This window comes from Seriola dumerili, unplaced genomic scaffold, assembly GCF_002260705.1.
Source record: "Seriola dumerili isolate Sdu_G_001 unplaced genomic scaffold, Sdu_1.0 BDQW01000138.1, whole genome shotgun sequence".
Classification (NCBI taxonomy): domain Eukaryota; kingdom Metazoa; phylum Chordata; class Actinopteri; order Carangiformes; family Carangidae; genus Seriola; species Seriola dumerili.
In genome coordinates, this window is record NW_019174393.1 from 14,275,733 (window position 1) to 14,300,379 (window position 24,647).

General features: G+C 40.6%; 1 protein-coding gene across 1 annotated transcript in view; it reads right to left on the minus strand.

Moving 5' to 3' along the window:
* The window catches only part of syn3 (synapsin III), a 106,879-nt gene that overhangs the window by 72,301 nt on the left and 9,931 nt on the right, over positions 1 to 24,647 (minus strand). Inside the window, exons 2-4 of the mRNA XM_022749796.1 lie at positions 22,772 to 23,000; positions 22,456 to 22,681; positions 11,294 to 11,351 (exon numbers count right to left, since the gene is read on the minus strand). Of these exons, the coding sequence (XP_022605517.1) occupies positions 11,294 to 11,351; positions 22,456 to 22,681; positions 22,772 to 22,940 (453 nt within the window). The 5' untranslated portion in view covers positions 22,941 to 23,000. The remainder of the gene's footprint in view (positions 1 to 11,293; positions 11,352 to 22,455; positions 22,682 to 22,771; positions 23,001 to 24,647) is intronic.

A 24,647-nucleotide genomic window follows, 5' to 3' on the forward strand; every position in this document is an offset into this window, starting at 1 on the left:
GATGCACAAAATGGTGTAATTTCTTTTACAAAGGTAAAATAAAGAATGTCCCACTGTGTCATGCCTTTCACTTGTGACTGTCCTGTGGTGGAGCTACAGATGAAGAAAAAAAAAAAAACTACAATAGATTCTTTCACTTTTCACATTTTATATTTCTGCTTTTGCACAGCAGAGAGTAAAAGACAAGGGTCAGAAAGACAGAGAGACAGAGTGAGAGGAAGCAAATTGAGTTATCCCCAGTCTCTGGCCTCCCGGACAGTCAGGGCCTTGTGAAAGGCTGTAGCCCGGCTACCTAACAAGTCAGTCAAACTCCCAGCAATCCTCGAAAGGAGGGGTGACAGCTGACTTCTGGGAATGGACTCTGTGGATGGACAAGGACCAGAGAGGGACAATTCAATTTTCCTTGTAATGACTGTCACTGCAGTGGAGAAATCTATTGGTGTTAATGGTCATGGCCAAATCTAGCAATCCTTTTCATCTGCCACATTAATGATGATATGCCCACAAAAGGGTTCTTACTCAATAGTGAAAATGCAGTGTGAGAAAAAAAGTTTGTGATTGGGGGGACAAAGTTTTTTCTTAATTCAATCAATGTTTACTCTACCATCTTTATAACTATTATAATACACACTGTCAAAATAAAGTTACTCAACTAAACTAACTCAAAATATAATTTAAAGCGCAACATTGCAGCAGCTAAAAGTGATGTAGAAGGGGTGTGTCAGTACACCGTGACATCACTGTTGGGTGTGGTTACAGGTGGATGTGGTCACAAGTGCATCAGATATCCTTTGACCCAAACAAACTCAAAGCCTGAATGTAGCCTGAGAGCCAAAAACCCAATGCAAAAGATTTCTACTGCTAAAGCTTGTTGCTAGCAGTGCACAGTGATAATGACCCAGATGAGTGTGTTGACATTTTATTAACTCAGACCGTCTTTCATCAAGGCAATGGCAGCTGGAGAGTAACAGGACAAAGTTAGGGAGAATGTAGTGAGTAAATCAAACTGAAACTGTGAAAGTAGCTCTGGATAAAAATAGGTTTTAGCAGTGCCAGCGACATTATTCTCGGGATGGCGGTGTTGGTAGTCTGTGATCCTCGACTTCTCATCTTTCTCCAAAAAGTGATAGCATTCCCTTCAACCTCAGTTGTACTTAATGTTTAGTGCTAATCAAGAAATGTTAGCATGTTAACAAGCTAAACTAATATGGTAAACATTACACCTGCTAAACATTAGCATGTTAACATTGTCACTTTTACCATGTTAGAATGCTCAAAGCACCGCTATGCTAATAAAAGCCTCACAGAACTGCTAGCATGGCTCTAGACTCTTACTCTTGTTGAAAGATGAGGGGGGCACGCTGCTCTTGCTTATAGCAAAATCAAAGAATTGCTACAAACAGTATCTGTATGAAGTAAATTAAGTGTGTATTATCATAACATGACTTCTAGCTAACAAAAATTAGGTCTTTAAGACATTCATTATATGTGCAACAAAGGGTCTTATAATTATGATAATTTTACTGATAATTTTACCTGATGATAATATAATATAATAAAACAGTTTTGGTTGTGGCAATAAGGAAACAACATCAGAACAAAAAGCCTTCTGTCAGGTCCCCTGTTTCACTCCATGTTTCCTCAGAGGGGAGATGGGCTGCATGGCTAACAGAACAGTTCAGTCATTTTAACACACTGTGCAACCACATGTCCCATGTTCCCTGACAGGGCTCTGCTGCTCCAGGTACAGACAGCCCTGGAGAGAAGCTAAACAGCAGCCAGTTGACCTCGAACAACGCATTTGTTAGCCTTCACATCACTTTCAAGTATGAGACATGACACTAATGTAGTGGATTTAATGAGCCCCAAACAAGCAGCCTGCTGACTGCTAAAACCAAAACTCAATTGGACATGACATGGTCGACTACCAAACTGAACACTACAAAAGGAACATGGCTGCATTTCATTTGTCTGTGAGTGCTCCACTCCTGAGTCAGCGATGGACCACATTTAACAGTTCACTCACTGTTAACACTGCAGTGTGTAACAAGGAAATATTACTTAGAGGAATAATCAAATGAAAAAGCCAAACCAAGAGATAACAAGAGTTCAGCTTTGTTTATCTGCGGTTAATGTCATGTGACCACACCATACTGTCATGGAGGACGCAGAAGAGCACAATCACAATGTGTGGTTTCGTGCGAAACAGAAGTGATGTAATAAAAGTTAAGATGTTAATGTTGTGGATCGACATAATTATTTATGCTTTTCAAACACTGAAAGTGCAAGCTAATCAAATAACTAGGTTTGTGACTAGAAGGTCAATGGATTAAATCCTGGACTTGCTAGCTAAATAAATAAGTAAAAGCCTCATCATGGATTCTTTCTAGATTATTTGCTCTTTAAGCATTTTATGTGCTTATGTGCAAAGATAGCAGGATGGCAAGATGCTGGATATCAATTTTTGTCTCCTGCCCAATCAGAACGGGGTATTGTGACTGCGACTTAGTTTTAAAGCTGCACTAATCAACATTTTCTGTTAGCAATGAGTAAGGTGACAATGTGTGATGTGAAAAGTGTAACTTGTAGTGACAAACCCACAGATAATTGTCATCCAACTGCAGTTCCCTTCAGTTCAATTGAGCATTTTAGTGTCTTTTACGATTACGGGTTTTACAATCCACAATTCTGATTCAGTCTTACAGTTGTCATCAACCTCATTTGAACTGGCAGCGGTTTTCTGTGGAAAAAGCTCTGATAAACCAACTGTATGTTTACTTGCCCAACACCAAACAACACAGACAAAGTTAGCAACCATTCAGTGAACATAGTGGAGTAATTAGCAGCTAACGAGCCAGATATTTCCCTCAGGAGCTGGTGGAGACCAAAACAGAGGTTAAAGAGAGTGAATATTGGACTTATATTCATCAGGTGGCCAGAAACAGAACTCCAAATGAAGGCTAATGTTTCCCTGTGTCTCAGTGTACATGTAAATAGGCAACTGTTTGCTAACACGTTCGATATATCAACTTAAAGTTACAGCTTATTCTGCTGCCTTCAAGTGACCAGACAAAAAAAAAAAATCAATGAACTCAGATAAAGAGTAAAAGCCACATTTCTCACAGTCTTAAAGAAGAAATGTTGGCAAGTCAGAGCAGCACTGGAAACTTCAAACTTCATGGATTATTCATGTTATGTTATGTTTCTGAAAATTTTGTGGTTTGCACAGAAACCTTACAGCTAGCACAATAAAGAGCAGCTGTTTAAATGACAGACAGCTGATCATTAGCTGATATTGTGATAGCCTTGCAACAACACAAATCTACAGTAAGCTGCTCTCTACTTTGCAGGCTTCAGTGGACAGGCAGGGCAGCACGTCTCATACAGCTCGGCCTTCAACAACGCCAACATGGATGGTGAGGGAAGCAGATCCTGCCGCTGACCTTCTGCTCAACCCAGCTCCTGCCAATTTCCATAGCAAGTTAAGTCAATTGCTATCTACACATTCTCATAATGTGATCATCATTTGAGACGTTAAGCCTGCTTTACCAGGCTTTATATTGGCTTTCATCTACATAAAAAGGAAATATTATCAGCAATATCCTTTCAGAGATAAATTTCCCTTTCATCTAGTGCCGTAGCTCATGTAAACTCTGTATGGGGGAGTGAGTCGGTTTTGAAAAGAAAGCGCCGAAACTTGTTTTGTTTTTTTTTGCCAAGAGAGAGAGAGAAAAAAAACCCACCCGCCTCTTTTATTTATTGTGTTGCACTCTCAGAGGAAGAGCAGGGGCGAGTAAATGCCATAATCTTATTTAGGGGACAACGAGGCGCCACTCAAACTCAATGTGCCTCAAGGACATGCACTTGGCTCCTTTCCTTTTCTCAGCTCTTCTCTACTGATACCCGCCTCTGAAAGAAACATCTGTGTGCTCAGCAGCACATGCCGAGCCAAAAAAGACTCTTAAATGCATAACACACCCAAACACACAGACACACACACACACACATACATCCTACATCACTGCACCGCCTGAACAAATCCCATCCCAAACACAGGGGCCTACATTGACTTTTGCTGCGACCAGATAAAGCCAGAGAGTGGGCAACATTTTGGCGAGGGCCGAGCTTTGTACGTCATCTCTGATTGGCTGGTTCTGGGTAAGAGGAGTGCTCACAACTACTGTCATTGGGCAGTAATGGATGAAGTGGCTGATGTGGGGCACAGGCCAAGAAGCCAGGACAGGAGGCTTTTCACAGCGCCATGGTTACCATCACGGTAACACATTCAGACACTTGTCTTGGAGCCGCTCTTGCCTGGGAAAGGAAAACAGGAAGTGATACATGGATAGAAGTGATTCTTCTCATCTGTTGACCTGCATTCAGGCTGGTTCTCAGCTGACCTGTTAGCATCAACAGAGTTACAGGAGTCGATTTACCGTGGTGAAACCTGCCATTCGGTTTCACCATCTTATGTTGTTTCAGTTTCTATCAGCCATAGTCAGTCATACTGCTCACTGCTGCATAATCTATTTATTTACAGTTATCCAAGCAAACTCTAAATGTACAACTCATTCCAACAGCTCACGGAAAAGCTGATATACACTGGATCGCTGTTGTACTATACAGACATTTATTTATATGAAAATGCCAGTTGAATCAACACTACCTTCTATTTTCATTGACAATATCTTATACATGAATTTCCACACAAGCCTCACTTGTCACTGCAGTGCTGCCTGAACTCTGTCCTCTGCCAAGCCATGTGAACCTGTGGACAGTTCAGTAAACACCACTTGACAGTAGCTCATCTGGAATCTTTGTGAGTATTTTTAGATTCGGACTAACCCGTGTCACTGAGGTTCAGGTGGTTAAGGTGTCTTTTGTCATGAGTCGAATTGTAAACAGGACCTTGTGTCCTTTGGCAAAAACAACTGGGAGAGGCTGGTCAAGCTGCACTTCAACTATAATCTGCTCTGACTTTTTCTGAGCAGGGAGAAAAAGCTAAATTTAAAGTGTTTACTTGCACTAAATATACGCAAAAACACCATAAACAGGTAAAATGTCATGAAAATTTAATTAAATGAAGGTGTAATATTCTATATTAAGTGCAATGAGTTGAAGCACTGAAAGCAGGTAAATGGTCAGTTGAAGATGAAATGTAGCAGGTCGTCTGAGGAATCTCATGAAGCTGCAGCTCCGTGGGTGAGCTGCCGTACAACGCACGACCCAGTTGTTAATTTTCCTGTTCCACAGTTTATTCCCTGAGAACAAAAATAGCTTTCTTTTTTCTTTTAAACTTGGTATGTGTTGTTGAAACGGTTTTAATACAACAAAGATGACTGAGTTGGCAAGACTTATTGGCACTGCTGTCATGTATGTGGGCTGGAAGTGATCCCCACTTCACTAGTGGATCACAGTAGAGGACAACTCTGAGCTCTTGTTTCTGCAAGCTGTAAACAAGAAGCTGTGCTGTGAAGGGACAGTTCTTCACATAATGCACCCTGGCCCAAAAAGCATTTCTTTCGTACGCAATCATTTGAAAAGTAATAAATTAAATGAATACATTTTTGAGCTTCACAAGCCCCTTGAAATGCTGCAGAAAATTTGGAAAGTCTAGAAAAGCTGCATGATTAAATTATCTTATCCCACGTGTGTGTGTGTGTGTGTGTGTGTGTGTGTGTGTGTGTGTGTGTGTGTGTGTGTGTGGCGCCAACCGAAAGTCATCTGGCTCGACTTGACTGGAGAAGGAAACGCAGAAACACGGTGGAGGCTGTGCTGTCCCAGCTTTAGAGTCCATAATTGTGAATGGCCCACAAGAGATGAAAGCAGTTGTCATTCGAAGAACAAGACACGAAAGCAACTGAAGTGTCATTTCAGGTGTAAGAGATGAAAACAGTTGAACCGACATTCTAGATAATTCGATTAGATGGAAATATGACAGTATAGAAATGTTATACTGTCGATAATGTATACATAAATCTGCATAAATTAATTAATTTCATTGCTGTAAATAAAGTATATCTTATAGTTATTCTCAAGGAAAAGAAGGCACTTGAACATCACATATCTCATTATTATTAGGATTTCTAATTATAGAGGCAGCTATAACAAGGAGCCAATGAAGGCAAAATAAGAAAGCTGATTTTCCCATAACCGTCTACCCATTTCGAAGCCATAATTAACCTTTCTGAACTTTCATTTTTCCTCTCCACAAATGCCCATTATATTCCTTTTAACACTGACCTTGTTCCACTGATAGTTCTTTTTATTTTTGGTCCCAAGTGGAAGAGCAAACTGGAAAAGCTGTTGATAAAAATTGTTCTAGCCCAGATGGAGCCTCTCATTGTGTGGTTTCCTTTCATCTGAAAATAGATGTTTCTCTGTGGCACAAAGTCTTTTATTTCTTCACCTCTTTAGTTACAATGCAGAAAACATCGACCAACACAGACCTGGCTGAAATAAAAATAGTTTGGAATGTCACGTAAGTCCCACATTGTAACGCATGTGTCAACAATTGTCTGGCAAATGGTGAAGCGACAAGTTGGAGTTATCATGAGGTAAATTCAGCTTTATACATCACTTCAGAGAGAACAGTCTGCCGTGATTTGATTCAGCACATGGGGAACATACAGTAGTTGCAGGGCAGATACTTCTTGTTAACTACGTCTGAATGGTTTAGTAATTCCTGATAAGCTTAGAGGAATCACATACTGATGCAATTGAGAGGTCTGAAGTACAGTGGACCATTCATATGGACCACAAAGAGGCATTTGCTGCTAATCACTCCCACCTTGTACAACAGTGAAATAATCCACTGAGGCATTAAATGTTGAAATCTAAGACAGATGCTGAATGTAATAGGGCAACAGAAGGCATGAGGGCAGCTGGATCAGTCAAATGTCTGCAAGTACCAAACCAAATCATCTGTCCTGAGCAAGTTCAACCCAGATGCTCTATGTCATAGGCAAATCCAAGCCAAAAAAGGGTACGGATAACATACAGCCAACTGCCTGTGAGCTGCCATGACTGCAGCAGAAAGGACTGTGGACAGCGCTGAGGTCATGCGCCTGTTGAGCAGATGTTGCCCCGCACGACCCAAACCACGCTTGGTTCGGCAACACTGAAGAACCGCCCCTCGTCCTTTCACAAACAACAGGCCTCTTCATATTTAACTGGCTAATTTGTCCAGTTGTGTAAATTGCAGCGTTTATGGCTCGGGTGTAGTAAACAGGCAGATTGCTTGGCAGCCTTTTGTTGGGTGTAATCATGTCTGCGATCGACTGACTGCAGCTGGTCAACATTTTTGGCATTTTTACAGTAGACTGTCATAATTTTCAAAATGCCAAGCATCACAAGCGGGGTGACAACATACAACACCCAAGTTGTCAGATAAAGAGGCCCTTAGCTTGGCACTGCCACTGTATTGCACACATCCAAGATACTTCAAAGTCATACAAAAGCCATTGTATGCAAAACCTAATCCCGAAAGATCTGGAACACACCACTAGTCTGGATACACATACCCAAATCTCCGGGTTTGAGTATGAAGTAGTGAGGCTATGTTAAGATAACAAATCGGTTGAGTCAGTGGGCCGAGTTAACCACAGCCACCTACTGTGAGATAAAACTCCCCAAGGATATCTGTATAAAGAAATGGGTCAGAATCTGTGTGTCAACCGTTAAAGTGAGAAATATCACATTTTCCTTCTTACAAATGAAAAGGTTCATTCTTAAACAATAAAACACGCCCTTGCTCGATTTAATACACTCAGGGGCAGAGGTGGGCAAAGTCCACAACTCCTTGGTCAAATCCAAAACAAGGGAAAGTTGTTCAGTCAGATTTTTACTCCAGTACTTGATTTAAAAAAATATTCAAAAGTACTTTATGTCGACACATTGTTGTATTGTTACACATTTACAGAACCTAATGACTGAAACAACCTACTGAATGAACTGACTGACTGTAGAACCTGGAGAATAAAGAGCTTGTAAAATATGATACAAAGCTGATAAAAATGGCCATAAAAACATAAAACTGAATCAACAAAAGGAGCCATTGTCATTTCATATTTCCTTTTTCTTTAAGGCAGTGATGAAGTTTGGTCGTGGTAAACACAGCAAACATTTAGAAAACTGAATGAAATTTTATTTCTAAAATTTCAAACATGGACTTAGATAAGGCCATGGATGCTCTAGTGAAGAATATTCTTGGTCAATCACATTTTCAAAATAAAATACAATTCATTCTACTGACTAAAAGCTGCTTCAAAGTAACAAGTACTTCATAGAAATGCAGTGGAGTCAAAAGTACAATATTTGTCTTTTAAGTGCAGTGGAGTTTCCAAAAACAATACTACTCATGTAAAGTACAGAAACTGGAAAAATAAACTTAAGTACAGCTCATGGTGGCAAAAGTTGGCTAATTAGACTACTAAAACTAGTTAAAACTTTTAGTAGGATTTTAACTGCATTATGACAGTATTGTAAAGAAAAGATTTATGTTTTGGAAAAGAAACTGAATGGCTATTGTTTTTTTTTTTTATTTTATTTTATTTCAGTGAGTCACAGGCTCAAGATGTACGAGAACTGACCTGATGCAACTGCACATTATGCTCACATTTCTGTCTGTGTTTCTCATTTGGAACCCAAATGGTATGCTGTTATACAAATCAGACTGTGAGGATTGCTTGGTGTGTTTTGCACTACTGACCATATTTCATCAAATGTGAAAAGGCAAAGGCTTCAAGCCTGTTTTTATTAGTCACAGAGGAGCACAGAGAACCACCACCGGTGCTCCCACAAGCATCTGTTTAGTGGTATTTACTGGTAAAAAGGAGTTACCCGGTGAACACAGGACCTCAGGCGTCTGCCAAATGTAACTTCAAAGTGGGTCATGTAAATGAGAAGGAATGATCTACAACAATGGGTGCACACATTTACTATGGAGCAGTGGCTGGGGAAGGTGGAGGTGGCAGGGCAGCCTTAATGAGAGATCACATCTGAGAATCAAAGCTTCTCTCTCTCTTGCTCTCCTACAGGTTGGCATCAGGCCTCCTCACTGCAGCATCACATGCTGTGGTGAGTCTGTGCTTCAGTCTACAGATGGTACCTTATATGGCAGCAAGTACTGCAGAGAAGAGTTCTGTCGGTTTGGGGCTTATGAGCACTGCTTCAGAGAGCTTATACAGCATGAAGATGATAGATGACAGCCAGCATATATTGGCCAAGTTCAATGTCCATGCAAACAAGATGAAGAAAACAATATGATATCATAGTATGGTTCAAAAAGAATCATATAAAACGGCTTTGGGAGCTAAAATCATTAAGATATTCACCATTACAGATAAATGTAAAAAGCATAAAATGCACTACAACGGTTGGTGCTGTGTTTCAGTATTGGTGCAGGCCATTGTAAAAGTCTATTCATCACATCCGTCGTCATCAAAATAGGGAGGAGAAAGTGAAATGGCCCTCTCTGCTTTTATTGTCATCCCCTAAAAGGGTTGATCTCAGCATGTCGCAAAGTTTTCACACAGAGATTGGGTTTCCATCGTCTTACGGCTCTCAGCGAGGTGCACAAACAGCCTATGAAGAGTCTGGCTGCTGAAGGCAATTAGCAGCTGACTTGTTATAGTCAGAGTGGAGGGCTTGTGGGAAAGAGTGGAGGATCCAACGAGATCTAAGTAGGTCAGTGGGACCTATAGCGGAGCTTTGGAGGACTTGTATAGACCTCCCTCACACTCAACTCAAGGGGCCTCTTTAACTCTGCCAGTTTTTAATGGGGTTCAATAGCTGTAGCACCACAAGATTAAAAAAAAAAAAAAACAATAGAAAAATCTCGACGCACTCCAGCCCCAACTCCTCCCTGAAAGAGGATGTGACCACAACAGTAGAGAGTTGAGCAAACAGGCTATAAAATCACCGGTCCAGCTTTTTGTGGTCCCTTTTTCCTTCTCCCATAAAAACCCACCACTTCATTTCAAAGACAGCTCCAGTCTCAACAATGGGTTGCAGATGTATAACCCAACAGTTCTCTGAGGTAAATTAGATGTTATCTACACATTGTAAATACTGTATGTCTAGACTTATAAACATATTTCTGTGCATACTGTATATATTATTGGCACAATTATGTTGAATTAAATTCAGGCTACTTTAAAGGAATAGTTCAGCATTGGGGGAGATATTCCTCTTTGCTCCCAACTTCGCAACCAATACTTCCAGTATTTATACAAAGCTAAGCTAATGGCCTCTTAGCTATTATGTCTATACTTAACACACAGATCAGAACATCAATCATCTCATCTTGGCTAGAAAGTCAATCAACATATTTCCCAAAACGTCAGACTATTCCTTTAAAGCAGTGGTTCCCAACCTGTGGGCTGAGGCTCGCTTCTAGGGTCGCAAAGATTTTCTCGAAAAGATATATATAATATATATATAATGTTTTTAAATGTTTTAAAATGGAAAATAAATGTTTAAAAACTCTTTCATTGTTTTTTTTTTTTTGTATGGAGGCTGATCACTGGCCTACCACTGACCACATCGTTTACTTGTTTGTTATCTCAGTCTGATTGCACACTAACAGATTACATCCATAGTATAAATTTGCGTATCAAAATGGATAGCTGGTTAGCAAAAAGAAAAAGAATAAAAAGGAAACAGAGGCAAGTCCCTCCTCGGTCAAACAAAAAAGAAAATCTGAGCTTCCTCTGTTTTCAGTTCAATCCTGAATGTTTGATCATTATCACTAAACCAAAAAGTGCTCTGAGAATGCAATATATGGCCTCCATATTGTTATGGGGTCAGATGTGGGCCACCAACATTTTTGAGATTTTAAAGTGAGCCATGAGTTGAAAAAAGGTTTGGAACCATTGCTTTAAAGAAAGGTTTGAATGGATGACCACATATCAAGTAGCTGACTGGGTATGAAAGGTCAGGGTGGCGCCAGTATTCCCACAGTGTAGCTGTCTATCTTCAGGGTGTGTATAATAGATTTCATAAGGAGACTCATTCCAGTGGTATAGTTTATAACATAGTAAAAAAAAAATGTATAAGTTGCATGGTATAAGTGATAATGCACTCTAAAGTGTTCCAAGATAGAAAATAATGCACTCAGTGGTGGAAACAGCAATTATTGTTTTATACTGGTTCACCTTGTTGCACATTATACCTTTAGACTTTCCTTAGAAATAATCTATTAAAAATAATTCTGTTTGATGGAAGCTTTTGCATTGGCTACTAACTAATTCAAATATTTCATTGGACAGAATGTAAGTTAAATCTACTGTACCTGCTCCACCCGGATCTCGTACTCTCCATTCAGCTTCTTCCCTCGGAAATACTTGGCCCTGCATGGGAAAATGAGACAAAAAAATCTTATTATAAAAATCTTTTATTTAGGTAGAATCAAATTTCAGAGAATAATCAGAGTGTAGAATATAAACACCTGTAATGCTTAGATTGATTTGTCTCTTTAGGTCATATATGTACTTCAACATGTGGATTCCTCTCCTGTACCAACAGTACAGTGTACGGGCGGCAAACACTACTAACAGTCAAAACAACCTTAAAATACCCTTTTGTTTATTTGATGGAAGGAGAGCTGAAATTTCAACAGACCTTCCAAAATACCTTGTGAACGGGCAAAATAATGACTCATATTTTCCATGATTACAGAATCTGACCTTGTGGGGCTTCGAGTCAACAGAATCCCTTGGCAGAGAATAAAATAAAGTGCTGTTAATAAGGACGACTCACTGATACTTTTTATTTTCTCTCCCATATTCTCGGTGACAGCAGTTTGTGGTCAAGGTGAAACTGAGGCTGTCTTAATGATCTTAGTGGATGTTTGCCTTGTAACAAGTTGATGACTTAGATTTTCACACAAACTCCCCAACAATATACAGAGCGAGGCAACAGCAAGGACATGGTTATCATTTGCAGCAATAAATCAGATAAATGTACTTTGGTGGGTAAATTTAGCTGGAAAAAACACAACAACATCTATTCCAGTTACACCGATGTCTCACACTGCTCTGACGTTTAGGAGCTTTGTGACGATCAAAAGGGGGAAAAGACAACTTTTTTAGCACTTGTTTGTTTGCGGTCTGTGAACTTGCAGTTACTGGAAGAGTTATCTCTCTAACCATCAGACCTGCAGTATTTAGACAGACCAAGAGACATATGTGGATTCACTGTGGTATTTAAAGATGGAGTATGTATACAGAAAAACCACAGTGGGAAGCTGACATTGTTTCAGTTAAACTTGATTTTTCTTTTACTGGACTTTTGCTATCGTGCCATCCCACCAGGGCTGAGTCAAAACCAGTCTCATTCAACTTCCTATGACTTGACTGTCTTCTCTACACTGCTCTTCTCCTCTGATGTTCAGACAGTTACCAAGACTAAGGGCGAGGCTGTACAGCAGTGCTACATGCTAAATGCTAATGTGAGCATGCATGTACATTTTTTCAATTTCAAAAAAATGTACATGCATGCACGAGGTGATTTTTCAGACTATTCCACAAAAGGATATTTCACAAAATTGAAATGGAAACACTTTCTTCGTATTCAAGTCGTTGCGCCTTGTTCCAACCGAGAGGCAGACTGCTGGAAGTCCGTCGTCATGTTTAATTGGAATGATATCGCGAGAGGAGAAAACGAATCTTTATTCGTATAACATAACTCAGTGGAAACACAGACCATTCACGATTGTGTTTTGTCGACTTTTCTTAAAAATCGCAATCTATTTTACACAAAACTGCACTGGAAACCCGGCAAATGTTACCTGATATAACGCTCTCCATGCTCACCGTCTACATTTAGCATCTAGGTATTCTGACATTTGCTAATTATCACTAAACACAAGGTACACCAAACCAAAGTGTTGGAGAAATTACAAATCGGATCTGACAATGGCACTAGAGTAAAAGTTATGGGATCACCAAAGTTTTTACAGTTGATTGTGAGGGGACCATGAATGTCGGGATCAAATTTAATGGCAATCCGTCCAATAGCTGTCGAGTCTGGACTGAAATGGCGGGCCAACCAACCAATCTCGAGCCTTACTATGCAACAGTGTTCATGGGAAAATAGTTCTTATTTTGGAGAAACTCTACAACTAAACATACTTGACAATGACTTAAATACTTAAAGATGGAGATCTCAGTTAGCTTGTTGATTTCAGATTCAAGCCATTTTACCGCTTTGTGTTTACAGCCATGTTGCGGCCCAGTGCTCTACAGGTCTCAGCGTTGAACTCTCACCCCTGACAGGCGTGGGACAGTTAACAATCTGTCAAGGGCTTCAGTGCTGGAGCTGTGTGTAGTGGAGGATGTAGGGTACATGCTGTGGCCCTTCGGTTACTGGGACAGGCTGTTTGGGATTTAGAGAGCCTCTCGACCTGCCCACACCGAAACACATTTTCCTTTTGCAGCGTTTTTCTCAGAGCCTATCAACAAACAAAGCCTCTTTCCTCCTCCACTTGTCTTCCCTGTGTCTGCCTATTTGTTTTTCATCCCCCTACATCTGTCCTGTCCAGTCCCTTCATTAACATTCATTACAGTCACTGAGGAGGATCTGGAAGTTAACATCTCCCAGCTGTGGGCCTTTAAAGTTTTGGGTCCCTTGCTGTCTCATTCTCTGTAATTTTGGAAGCCATGAATCTTCAGCATGACCTACATACTAGACAGGCAATGCCCCCTGTCACCCTGGACCACCACCATCACAGAGCATGAGGCAGGGTCCACAGGCTCACCGCTTAAAAATGACTGGTATGCATTTCAAGGTATTGCAAAACATGTCGTCACTCCGAGTGATCAATTTAATTTACAGGGCTCTCTGATTTGAACAAGCGCGTTACATGTGTTCAAATGTAAACATTCAGCTCCACAAAGAGTTCTGGGCTTCTTCCAGTCGTGCACACACCCACTATATAAACAGCATGGAGCTGAATTCCTCTTTTCTTTTACCATGAGAATAAGTTCTCTTTTTTGTGCCGCTAATAGAAAGCGTGTGAGTCATGTATGTAGACACAACCAATCGTCCCTCCTGCTCCTATTTGTATCCACTCCGCTAAACCTGATGTTATGCTAACACTGCAGTGTTTACAGAGGAGATTTTCTATACCAGCCACATATTTTTACATGAAGATTACATTTTTCTTGTGTTGGTTTAGCTCATGTTTGCTACTATGAACGGTGCAAGTTTCCTATTAGTATTAGGAAAAGTATTAGGATTATAACTGTACTGATAGTGTAGTTGTTGCTTATCAAAACCATAAACTGTCAATGGATCAAAACCGAGTTTCGGCCACTCGTGGGCAACAAAAACAAAGTGTAAACACAACACTCGTGTAATGATCACCTTTTAAGTTTGTAGAGCAAACTTGTCGTCTTATGTCCATCTAACAAATAATATTCACTCTCCTTTTAACTCTATTTTTGGTCTCCACCAAATTCTGATGGAAGTCTCTTTAGCTGCTAAAAACGTCTTCCATATTCACAGAGCGAATGTTAACATTGTCAGTCAGCTGCTTCTCTGTGGGCTGATGATTCTCAAGTGGTATTTCTCTGTGGGTTTGTTACTACAAGCAATTCCTTTCACATTAAAATAGTCATGTGAGCAATTGTTAATACAAAAAATATTTATAACGGTCACTTTAACTTTTGCTTGTATTTGTAGCACTAATTTATTAAACCATTTGGTGCAACCACAATTTAGAGACACATTAACTTGAGCTGTCAGCTTTTAAACTGAAAATGTAACACTTCATTTATAGTGTTGTCTTTGGATCAAATTGTAATTTGTTAGAACCACACCAGGGATCATGTCTTCTGCATGAGATAGCATGAACCTCTGAATCCTTCCTGTCCCCCACTGACAGTCAACACACACATATATATATATTCTTTTAAAAATGACTATTCCATACCTAAACCACAGCATTATAATTCCTGCTGTCACAATAATGGCCTCCTAAACTTAATGAAGTAGTTCTTTTAACCAAAAACACAATGTTTCCCTCCACACTCAATTCAAACACCGAAAGTATAGCTTCAGCACTGTATACCCTCTCTCACAGTTTCTGTCAAAGTTCCTGCAGTGGTAGAGGCTGAAAATGGTGTCATTCAATTACAGGACCCCTGTGAAGGCAGGGAAATTGATTTTTCTACATTCTGGTGTGACACTGCACCATCCCTCTCGGTTTCATCAAAACCTGACCAGAGATGTCTGGGATGTCATGGTTTATGGATCTCCAGACACTCTGATCTGATCACCAGACATGTCAGGAGACAGTGGGACTAAATTGTCCTGGAGTTGTACCGAACTGTCTTAACCTTTTAAGTAAGCTCTGAGTAAATATTGCGGTACTTTGTGATGTTGGTATTTGCACTTTTGCAGTTCCATGAAGCAAAGCATGGATTAATAAATGCCACAAGATGATGTACTACTTCTTTTTACGCTTGAGACGTTCAGCATGTGGGCTCCCTTCTTTTTTCTTTTGACAAAACATGATATTAAAACCCTCTTCATGTGGTTCAGAGCGAGCAGAGGATCTCAGCGTACATGAAGACGTAAACACTTTGCCAGAGAGGGGCTAAATTGAGCAATCGGATGCTCATATCGTTCAGAACACACTGCAAACAGACGGACAGTTTCTTGGCAAAACGTCTTAGGTGTCAGCCTGAGAGAGAGAGGAGGAGAGAGAGACAGAGAGGCAGAAAAGGAGGGATTGTTGGTGGTGACGGTGATGCTCTCGGAGTCTTTGCCTCAGTGCTGTGTACTGCTATTGTGCATCAGTCATTGCTGGAGGCCAAGCCTGTCAGGACAGAGCACCGTTTCCCCAGAGACCTCAGCCTCTCTGATGGAATGCCCAGGAGGAAATTCAACCCCAAGGCAGGCAGCGATGGATGGACAGACACCCTCCTCTTCCACATTGATATGTTCACCAGCCTTCGAATTCAGAGAGACTGCTCAATCTGATGAGTAACCTCCTGTCCTGCATCACCGCAAAGGTTCAAGACAATTACTTAGATTTTTTTATTTCTCAAAAAAATCTTGTACTTTCATAAAAGACTTATTTTAGAGTGCATCCATGTTTTATTAGTCCAGAGTCATAAGTGTCATACAACAGATCATCAACAAACCGTCCGTCACAAATTAATGCTTGAATGCAGTTAAAAAGTTCTGCATGAAACCTGGCATCATATTTAACAAACAGTAGACCAGGACTTATCAGAGCCATGTTAAAACAGGGTCCAGCAAGGTGAAGGGACACTGCTAATACACCAGTATGCTTCAACACTATGAGTCCCTTCCAGTAGACACTGTGAGAACATGTGCACCATTAAGCCCACATTTAAACATCACTGCATCTTGTCCCTCTGTCACAGCTGACTTCTCACTCCACCTTCAAGCGTGGCCGTCAGAACAGCTACAAACACATTCAAGTGTTTCCTTCCCTGAGCTGATCACGTGTCTCTCTTTTTGAACACTCGGACTGAAGCTGTGTGGTTTCCGTTAGTGCTGAGAGGTGTTGGCGGATGGTTACAACGCCGCTGTGCTGCGACTGAACCTGACTCAGGTTTTCCTCCAGATAAAACTGTTTTCTTGGCTGCTGTGGCCCAAGTTAAACTGGTGACTGCAGATGGGATAAGATCAATGTTGATTTATGGAAATGCATGAAAAACACAACACATCTGTTTAAAGAGAAACTCCCTGGAAGACTTGCAGACCACATGGTGGCTTAAGAAATAAGAACAAGATTACATCTGGAGTCGCTACAGGGCCATAAAATAAAGAACACATTTGGTCGGCGGGGTTTCACCAGCAGAGCAGCAGACTGTACACCTAGTACACCTATTTCCTAATGTCCCTGGATCAACAACAGCGAGAGGACTCAGTCGCCCAAAAGCAGGTTTCACATTGTCTTTACAGTCAACGACACAGACACGTTGCCAAAGCAGCAGACAAATATTTGGTCTTTTTCACAAGTTGACCTTGTCTCAGGGGGCGGAGCATTAACCGTTCAAGCTACCTGCAGCTTTCACAGTGTCCTCTGAGGCATTTGACATTTCTATATTATATTCAAATTAACCATCGGAGAAAGGTCTCGGGTTTAGAGTCACTTTGTGAGCTTTTTAAAATGATCTTGAGACAGACATCAGGACATTTATGAGAGTTTTGAGTTCAGTGTGTTCGCAGTCTTATCTCTAACAGCAGCCGCAGCAGCTCAAAGCTAATACGACAGAAAGGGTAGATCTAGAAATAAAAGTGCACAATCTGACTGAGAGGCCTATTTCACACACTGCTGTAAAGAGACATCCAAGTGTTCCTCTCATTTGATTCCAAATAAAAAAACCCACTGATAACCTAAAAGTCCTCCCTCTCTCACTCAGCCAGGCTTTAGAAGACAAAGTATGAGGGCTATAACTGACCATAAGCCTTTAGAGTTTGAAGACTTGAGACGAATCGAGACAACTGTAACTGAGTTTGTTTATATTGTGGCAACTTGGCAGTGTCCCCATGGACGTTCAGATGACTATCACTGGATTACTGTGATACTGAAGAAAAATTGTGATTCTAAGCGGTTTCATGGACAATTATTTGTAATGTATACCAGCAATAGTGACATCCGTGGAAAGTATAAGTCACGCTTAATCCAAAAAAATGTGTGTATCATGTCTGTGTGTACAGATTTGACTGAGTCATGACTCATGACGTGTGATGCGGTTACAGCACCTTGTACTGCCTCCATGAACTGTCTGTCAAAGTCACTGCTGCTGCCGTTGACCGTGTTGATGAACAAGCCAAATGACAACAACTAACTGACATATCGACCTGTCTATTTCATCTCCACCGGTCTTTTTGCTTCTTGTCTCTGCGCCCCACCTTCAACTCTCCTGTGCCCCCCTGGGGAGGCCTGCCCCACAGTTTGAAAACCTATGATCAAGGGTTCAGAATAGCAAGGAAATCCTTGTATTGGATGTTGTTGTCAATGCCAGCGCTAATTATTACTTTCAAACTGCAATTGCCTGTTTTCTAAATGGTAAAGATGTGACATTCAGCAGCAGAAAACCTTAGGATGATCATGTCCCAGAAGTCACGTTCCAGGTCCTGGAAACTAAAGATGAGTGCGTGCAGCTCAGTCTGATTTCAGGGAGAATTTTACTCTATGTTTGGATTGGTTTCTTCCAGTGTGAAGGTTCATCTTTAAGGTCCCGTATTTTACATTTTTAATGTGTTTTATTTGAAGTGTTGATCCATGGAGGATATATTTGTGGTTTTAAGAACTGAAAACCATCTCAATGTAGTTTTATATCTCCTCTCTCAGGCTTCTCTCTGGCGCTCTAGTAACAACAGGTCGGTGAGCCAATCAGAAGAGAAGAGGCTCTGAGCCTCTCTTCTGATTGGCTGACTGTTTTCTGAGTGATATATAAAAATAAAGCAGATCTCAGGTAAACACTCAGAGAAAGCAAATCCTGCAAGGTTGGATGTAGGGTCCAGGTCGGCGGGGCTTAAGAGCAGTGACTGCTTTGTTGTGACATCACAAAGTTCCAGAAGTCCTGACAGCTGGTTTTCAGGCTCAGTTCCTGAATACAGGCTGTGTGCATTTCTCTGTGGACTGAGGCTTTGATACTTTCACAGTATTAATATAGAACCTAGACCTGCTTTATAATCAAAAAGATATGGACATCTACCTTTATACAATATGGGACCTTTAATATGAACCAAGAGCATGACTCCACTTCAAGGTCAACCCTGAAAATGTGGACTGATGGAGATTAACATCCACTTTCATCAGAATCACTTCAGTGTGAAGCAGAGTATTTCAGTCTGTGTAAGTGGTAGACGTCCTGCTCTGACTGAGAAGATCTGGTGCTGATTACAGAACATCTGTAAACCAAAACACTTTAAGGCTGTCAGACATCCCCATCTGCTGGTCACAGCCCTTCACTTCTACACACAAACAACAAGGCATGAAGAGAACTGACAAGCGTTTCTCTGTGCAGCTTTGACTGAACTACAGTGCCACTGTGTGGACAAAAATGGAACTGTCTGAGTTACAACTCAAATCCAAACCAATTTAATCTCATCTAAAAATATATTTTTTAAATACAAATGTATATATAAATGTTAAACTAAGTTTTTCTTGGTTTTATATACAATGGACATTAAAATATGAGATTCTCTGGATTTCCACCCACACCAGTTTGCATCTGTGCCACAGACCCAAAAAGGTTGACCGAAGATTTTTGCTCTGTACAAACATTCACTGCAGAACAAACATAAACTCTATCTCACATTCAGATCCCATTTTTCCTAAGAAACTAAACAACTGAAAGTGAAATGATCCATCAGTGGTGTGATATAAACTCAGCTGTTTCCACAGATATGTCCACACAGTCTTTCAGGAATCAATCATTTCTACATTTGTCACTTGCTTTGCATCCAGAAAGGTTTTCAAAACAGGCACATCTTTACCCTCCCTCCAGACATGTTTTAAGACATTTAAAAATACTCTTCTTTGAATAGTGATAGTAAGGTTTACATGTTAAGTCATACCGTATATTTGAGTTAATTTACTAAGACTATATCAACAGTGTCTATACAGTTAACCATTTAAAAATTTATGTTTACAATTTTACATTTTTGTATTTTTTTTTAAATAAAATTGGTTAATTTAGTGACATGGGACTTAGAGACAGGAAGTGTGGTGTGGAGAAAAGTAAACGTGCTGCTTTAAAAGTTAATCTGTCTTTGACTTTGATGTTTATTACATTCTAGCCGCTGTTTTGCAGTTGCCAGGTCTACCGTTCTTGTTCAGTAGTGGACTGATTGCAAAGATTTTTGTCCCCATTAATCATTTACACTAAAAGAACATGGGCATATGAGGTTGTTATCCTTCAAGGTGAGCACTGAGACACTTTCACCCTTCAGATGAACGTGAGAACAGATTTCTAGTGTCAAGCTCTGCTCACCGAAGCTCCAGATACAATTTAATGTAATCCAATACAACAGCAACACAAACTATGACCTCAAAAAGGTGCTGATTCAATTTTGCGGTAATGTTAAGTCACGGTCTGAACAAAAACAAAACAAACAGTCCACAAAGGTGGGATTGATTTGAGGGACTTACACTAGATTGCATTACGTTGTGCAGGTGATGCTGTTGATACACAAACAAAAATTACTTTCCCTCTAGTTCATTCGCAAAAAGCAACCGACCACCTGTCAAAGCCTCCATTATCCTCTCATAATGTGAGTAACCAACTTTGTTTAGGTGAATAACAACCCCTGCTGTTCTCTCTAGGTAGGGGACGGTCCCTCAGAGAGAGAGAGCCTCAGAGGCTGGATGGTCCCCCGACGACTCACATCACAAACACCAGGACGTGAAGCCGAACAGGCCTGTTTGGGATTTCGGCCAACCAGCTTAAAGAAAAGAAGCTGCAAGCCGTTTCAGAAAACTGAGAGCAATTTTGGTGCTTTTGACACGGCCGTCAGCGGGGCGCTTTAATTTAGAGATCATTTTTAGACCTCAGCGTGATCTCCCCACAGAGCCTCAGATACAGATGCTTCGGTACATAATGATCCCAGCTAATTCTGTGGATAAATTCAAAAGGGCTGGAAAGAGCCAATAACAGCTTCACTGAGGTCCATTTACCAGCAAATGTCAGGCAACAGAATAACAGTTCATGAAACGGAAGAGTGGTTTATTGACTCAAAAAGACGAACATGATAAACTGGGCGCTGCATGTCTCGACTGCAGCTCTGGAAATCAATTCGGCTGCAGCAGAAGGCAGCTGATATCAGCTTCTACCATGTTGGTTATGTGCTGTGGGTGACAGATGAACTCATCTCTTCTCATTAAAGTTCATTTATTTTGATGTCATCTCCAAAGTAAAGGACCTTCCTCTTACCTTGTTACCATGACAATTTTTATTCCAGCACAGAGAGCTGTGGTATAAGCCCGCTAAAGTCAAGGACATACGAGTCTGTGATTAAAAAAAACAAAAAAAAACAGGGTGGCTCACTCCTTTCAAAACTGAACCTGAAGAATGTTTTTGATTTAACTGGAGCTAAAAAAAGCAGAAACTTAAGCCACAAAAGAACTTTTCACACCGCGGGCACACATTTTTTTTTTTTTTTTTTTTACAAATTTCACTGGCTAGCTAGCGTACTGACTTGTAGTGTTAAAAGCATAACTTCAAAGTTTTTGCTTGCTTTCTTGGTGAGAATCAGATGAGAAGATTGTAGGCTATATGTCTATATATGGAGCTGGAGCCAGGAGACGGTTAGCCTAACTAGCCAGGAGACGGTTAGCCTAGCTGAGGATAAAGACTGGAAACCGGGGAAATCAGCTAAACTGGCTCCGTCAGGAGCTAAAGGGGAGTTACGTGCTGTAACTACAGTGTTTCTTGATAAATAAAAGTTTATCCTTCTGCCTGGCACTTTTGTTTAGGTGAATGCAGCGTCTCCAAAACGTAACTCTCCGCAAATCATAAATTGTCCTTTTTTTACATTTCTATTTGTGTATGAATTAAATGAACACAATTTAACATCTGTGTTAATGATATTTAAAAGTGTTGGTAGGCATATTTTTTTAACTTTAGACTGAGCCAGAGTAGCTGCCCCCCCGATTCTTTACACTAAGCTAAGCTAACAATTATCTTGGCTTTATCTCCGTACTTAATACACAGACATGAAAACGTTTTCCATCTTTTCATCTAACTCTCAGCTAAAAAGTAAATACTTGTATTTCCAAAAATGTAAAACCAATATTTTAATGACATGAAAACAACATATTAGTTAGATACATAGAGTAAGTATAAGTATATTGCATATCTTTTCTCTCCAACTTTACCTCATTTCTGTCCAGCTTTTCTTTGGCTTTTCTGTTGTTATATTGCTGTTATTGTTGTTGTGAACTCCATTTTTTAAGGTGCTATATAAATAATTATTATCATCATTATATTGCATGTATATATAGATGTCATTTCCTTCTTTAATAGCTATCATCTAAAGAAAGCCTTGAGATAAAGTGTTTTATAGAAGTAAAAGGTCGCACTGTCATCTTTTATTTTCTAGATACTAGACTGCTTCCTGTAGCAGAACCGCAGAGACATTACTTCCAGTCAGTAAAGATGAGGAGTGAGCTAAGACGCTGACTGGTTTTTGTGATCCATTGTGGAAATTTTCAAGGGAGCTAAACTTTAAATGAACTGGAACAAATCTGGCACCGGGACCCTCAAAAACAAATAACTCACAGTTCAGTTCTTCATGTGTTGAACGAGGAACTGGTGTGAAACAAACCCTCCGTCATTCAGCTCACGGAAGTCTTTTAAAAACAACAGTGGTTTTATTTCTTGACCTGAGCAGCAGAGTTCAGAAAAAACATGCAGCTCCACTACCCTCCCACACACATGCTAACACCATGAAACTTCCACTCACCAGTCTGTGTGCTGATCATCAATCACCAGCAGGATCTTGGGCTTGCGTATGACAGGCTTGGCTGGCTGACTGCTTCCTGCAGAGGCACCTTCAGCTGATGCAGCTGCTGCTTTAGCGTGTGCAGCGGCGGCGACGTTCTGGGCCATCTGAGCGCTCTTCACCACACTGGAGAAGGAGCTGAGGAAGCTCCCTGTGCCTAAAGCTGGGCCTGAGGCTGGGGCTGACACTGAGCCTGAGCCTGAGCCTGAGCCTGAGCCTGAGCCAGAGCCCGAGCCAGAGCCAGAGCCCGAGCCCGAGCCCGAGCCTGAGACTGTGCCCTGGGTCTGGCTTGGGACGCTCGCAGGGTTCCGCCTCTCTGTAGCCGGGGAGGCGGGAGAGGAAGTGGACGAACCTGGAGGGGTCGGCCTCTGCAGATCCATCATGTAGCCGTTGGGGAGGTTGGCCACAAAGCTGCTGTCTGATAGGCGGCGGCGAAGGTAGTTCATGGTGATGGGCTGGTGGGTCTGTCAGGCCAGAGGAGGTGAGGGGGAAGAACGCCTGAAATTCTGCACAGAAGACAAAGGAAATGAGAACGGACCTGTTCAAAATCACTTCACATCTGATTATTTATCCCAGATAATTAATAAAATTGTCATATTAAAGCTGCACTAATCAATATTTTTATATTACCAATGATTAAAAGACTACATGAAATGTAAAAAGGTGTCACCCGCAGAGAATTATCCCTCAGCTCCGCAGTTCCTCTTTTAGCGTCTGCAGGATTTTCCTTTTGGCATCCACTTTAATATTTTAATTCAATTTCACAAGTGACCCTGTTTCCAGCTGTTTTAAGCAAAAACAAAAAGGTTCTCATGAACCCATATCAAACAGACAACGTTAGCAGCACAGAGTTGAACATTCACTGTAGCAGAGAGACAGATATTTTCCTCAGGAGTCATCAAAATATAACTGAAATCACAATGTGGCTAACTGCAATATCCAAATCGCAGGAGCTGCTATATTTTTGATAAAGGTAAAATGTGTCATTGTTGTACATTGTTAGAACCATAAGAGTTGTGGTGCCATAGAGACGCTCCGCCCTACAAATCATATTCTCCAGACGTAAGGAAACATGCTTGTTTGGTACAAACCCCAACAAAAATTACATCATCCTCATGTAAAACAAAAAAATACAGTGAAAATGAAATGCATAATTCCAACTGAAATCGTGACTCATTTCGCAATCACAATATCTGCCAAAATAATCACAATATGATTTTTTTTTGCACATCATTCAGCCTTGATGGAAACTAAAACAGAGCTAAACAGAGAGTGAAAAAATGAACTAATTTGTTAGGTGGACAAAAACTGGACTCCAAGTAAATACTAATATTGCTTTTTATTTACTGTATCTGTAAAAAGGCAGCTGTGTGTTGAACTTTATAAGATGATAATAAGTCAGTGCTGTGGTCACACCTTTTTGCACTGCCCCCAAGTGGCAAAAAAAAAAAAAAAAAAAATCAATGAATGCAGGAAAAGTAACACTGAAAGGCTCTATCTTAACAGTCAGTCTAAAACACATGGCGCAAATGCATTTAGGGCGCATCCATATCCATGTCAAAAAATGGTCGCTGCACCAGGTGCATGGTTAGAAAAGAGTTGTACTTAGTCTCTTTACGTCACATGCAATAGACCAATCAGAGTGCCATCTACCATTCCCTATAAAAGCCAGCTGCACTTGCACCTTAGTGGATTACTCTTATAACAACACAGATTAGCGAGCCCAGTCCTGATGCACACAGCAACATCAAGGAAGAGTGAATCAATGTGCTGCTCACAGCTCCACAAAGACGCAACGACACAAATCACAATGCTAGACATCTTTATATTATAGTGATGACAAGTGTAAATACATATTTTGGTTTATCATGATACTATGGTGGGGAAAATTCAAGATAACAATCCACCTGACCACACCTCATTTTAAGACTAACACACCCATGGGCGCACAGATGGGCGCAAGTGTTAAAACAGTGCGGGTGCAGGACGGGAAGATGACGACTGTGTTGGCCTGAAACCAGCACCAAAATGTTTATTTGTGGATTTGAGACCATTCCTACAATTAGAAAATTTAATGGAAAAATAATCACAATAACTCGGGACAATTCCAGTTTGAGTGTTCAACAAGCTACAGTATATGTAGTTAAAGTTGT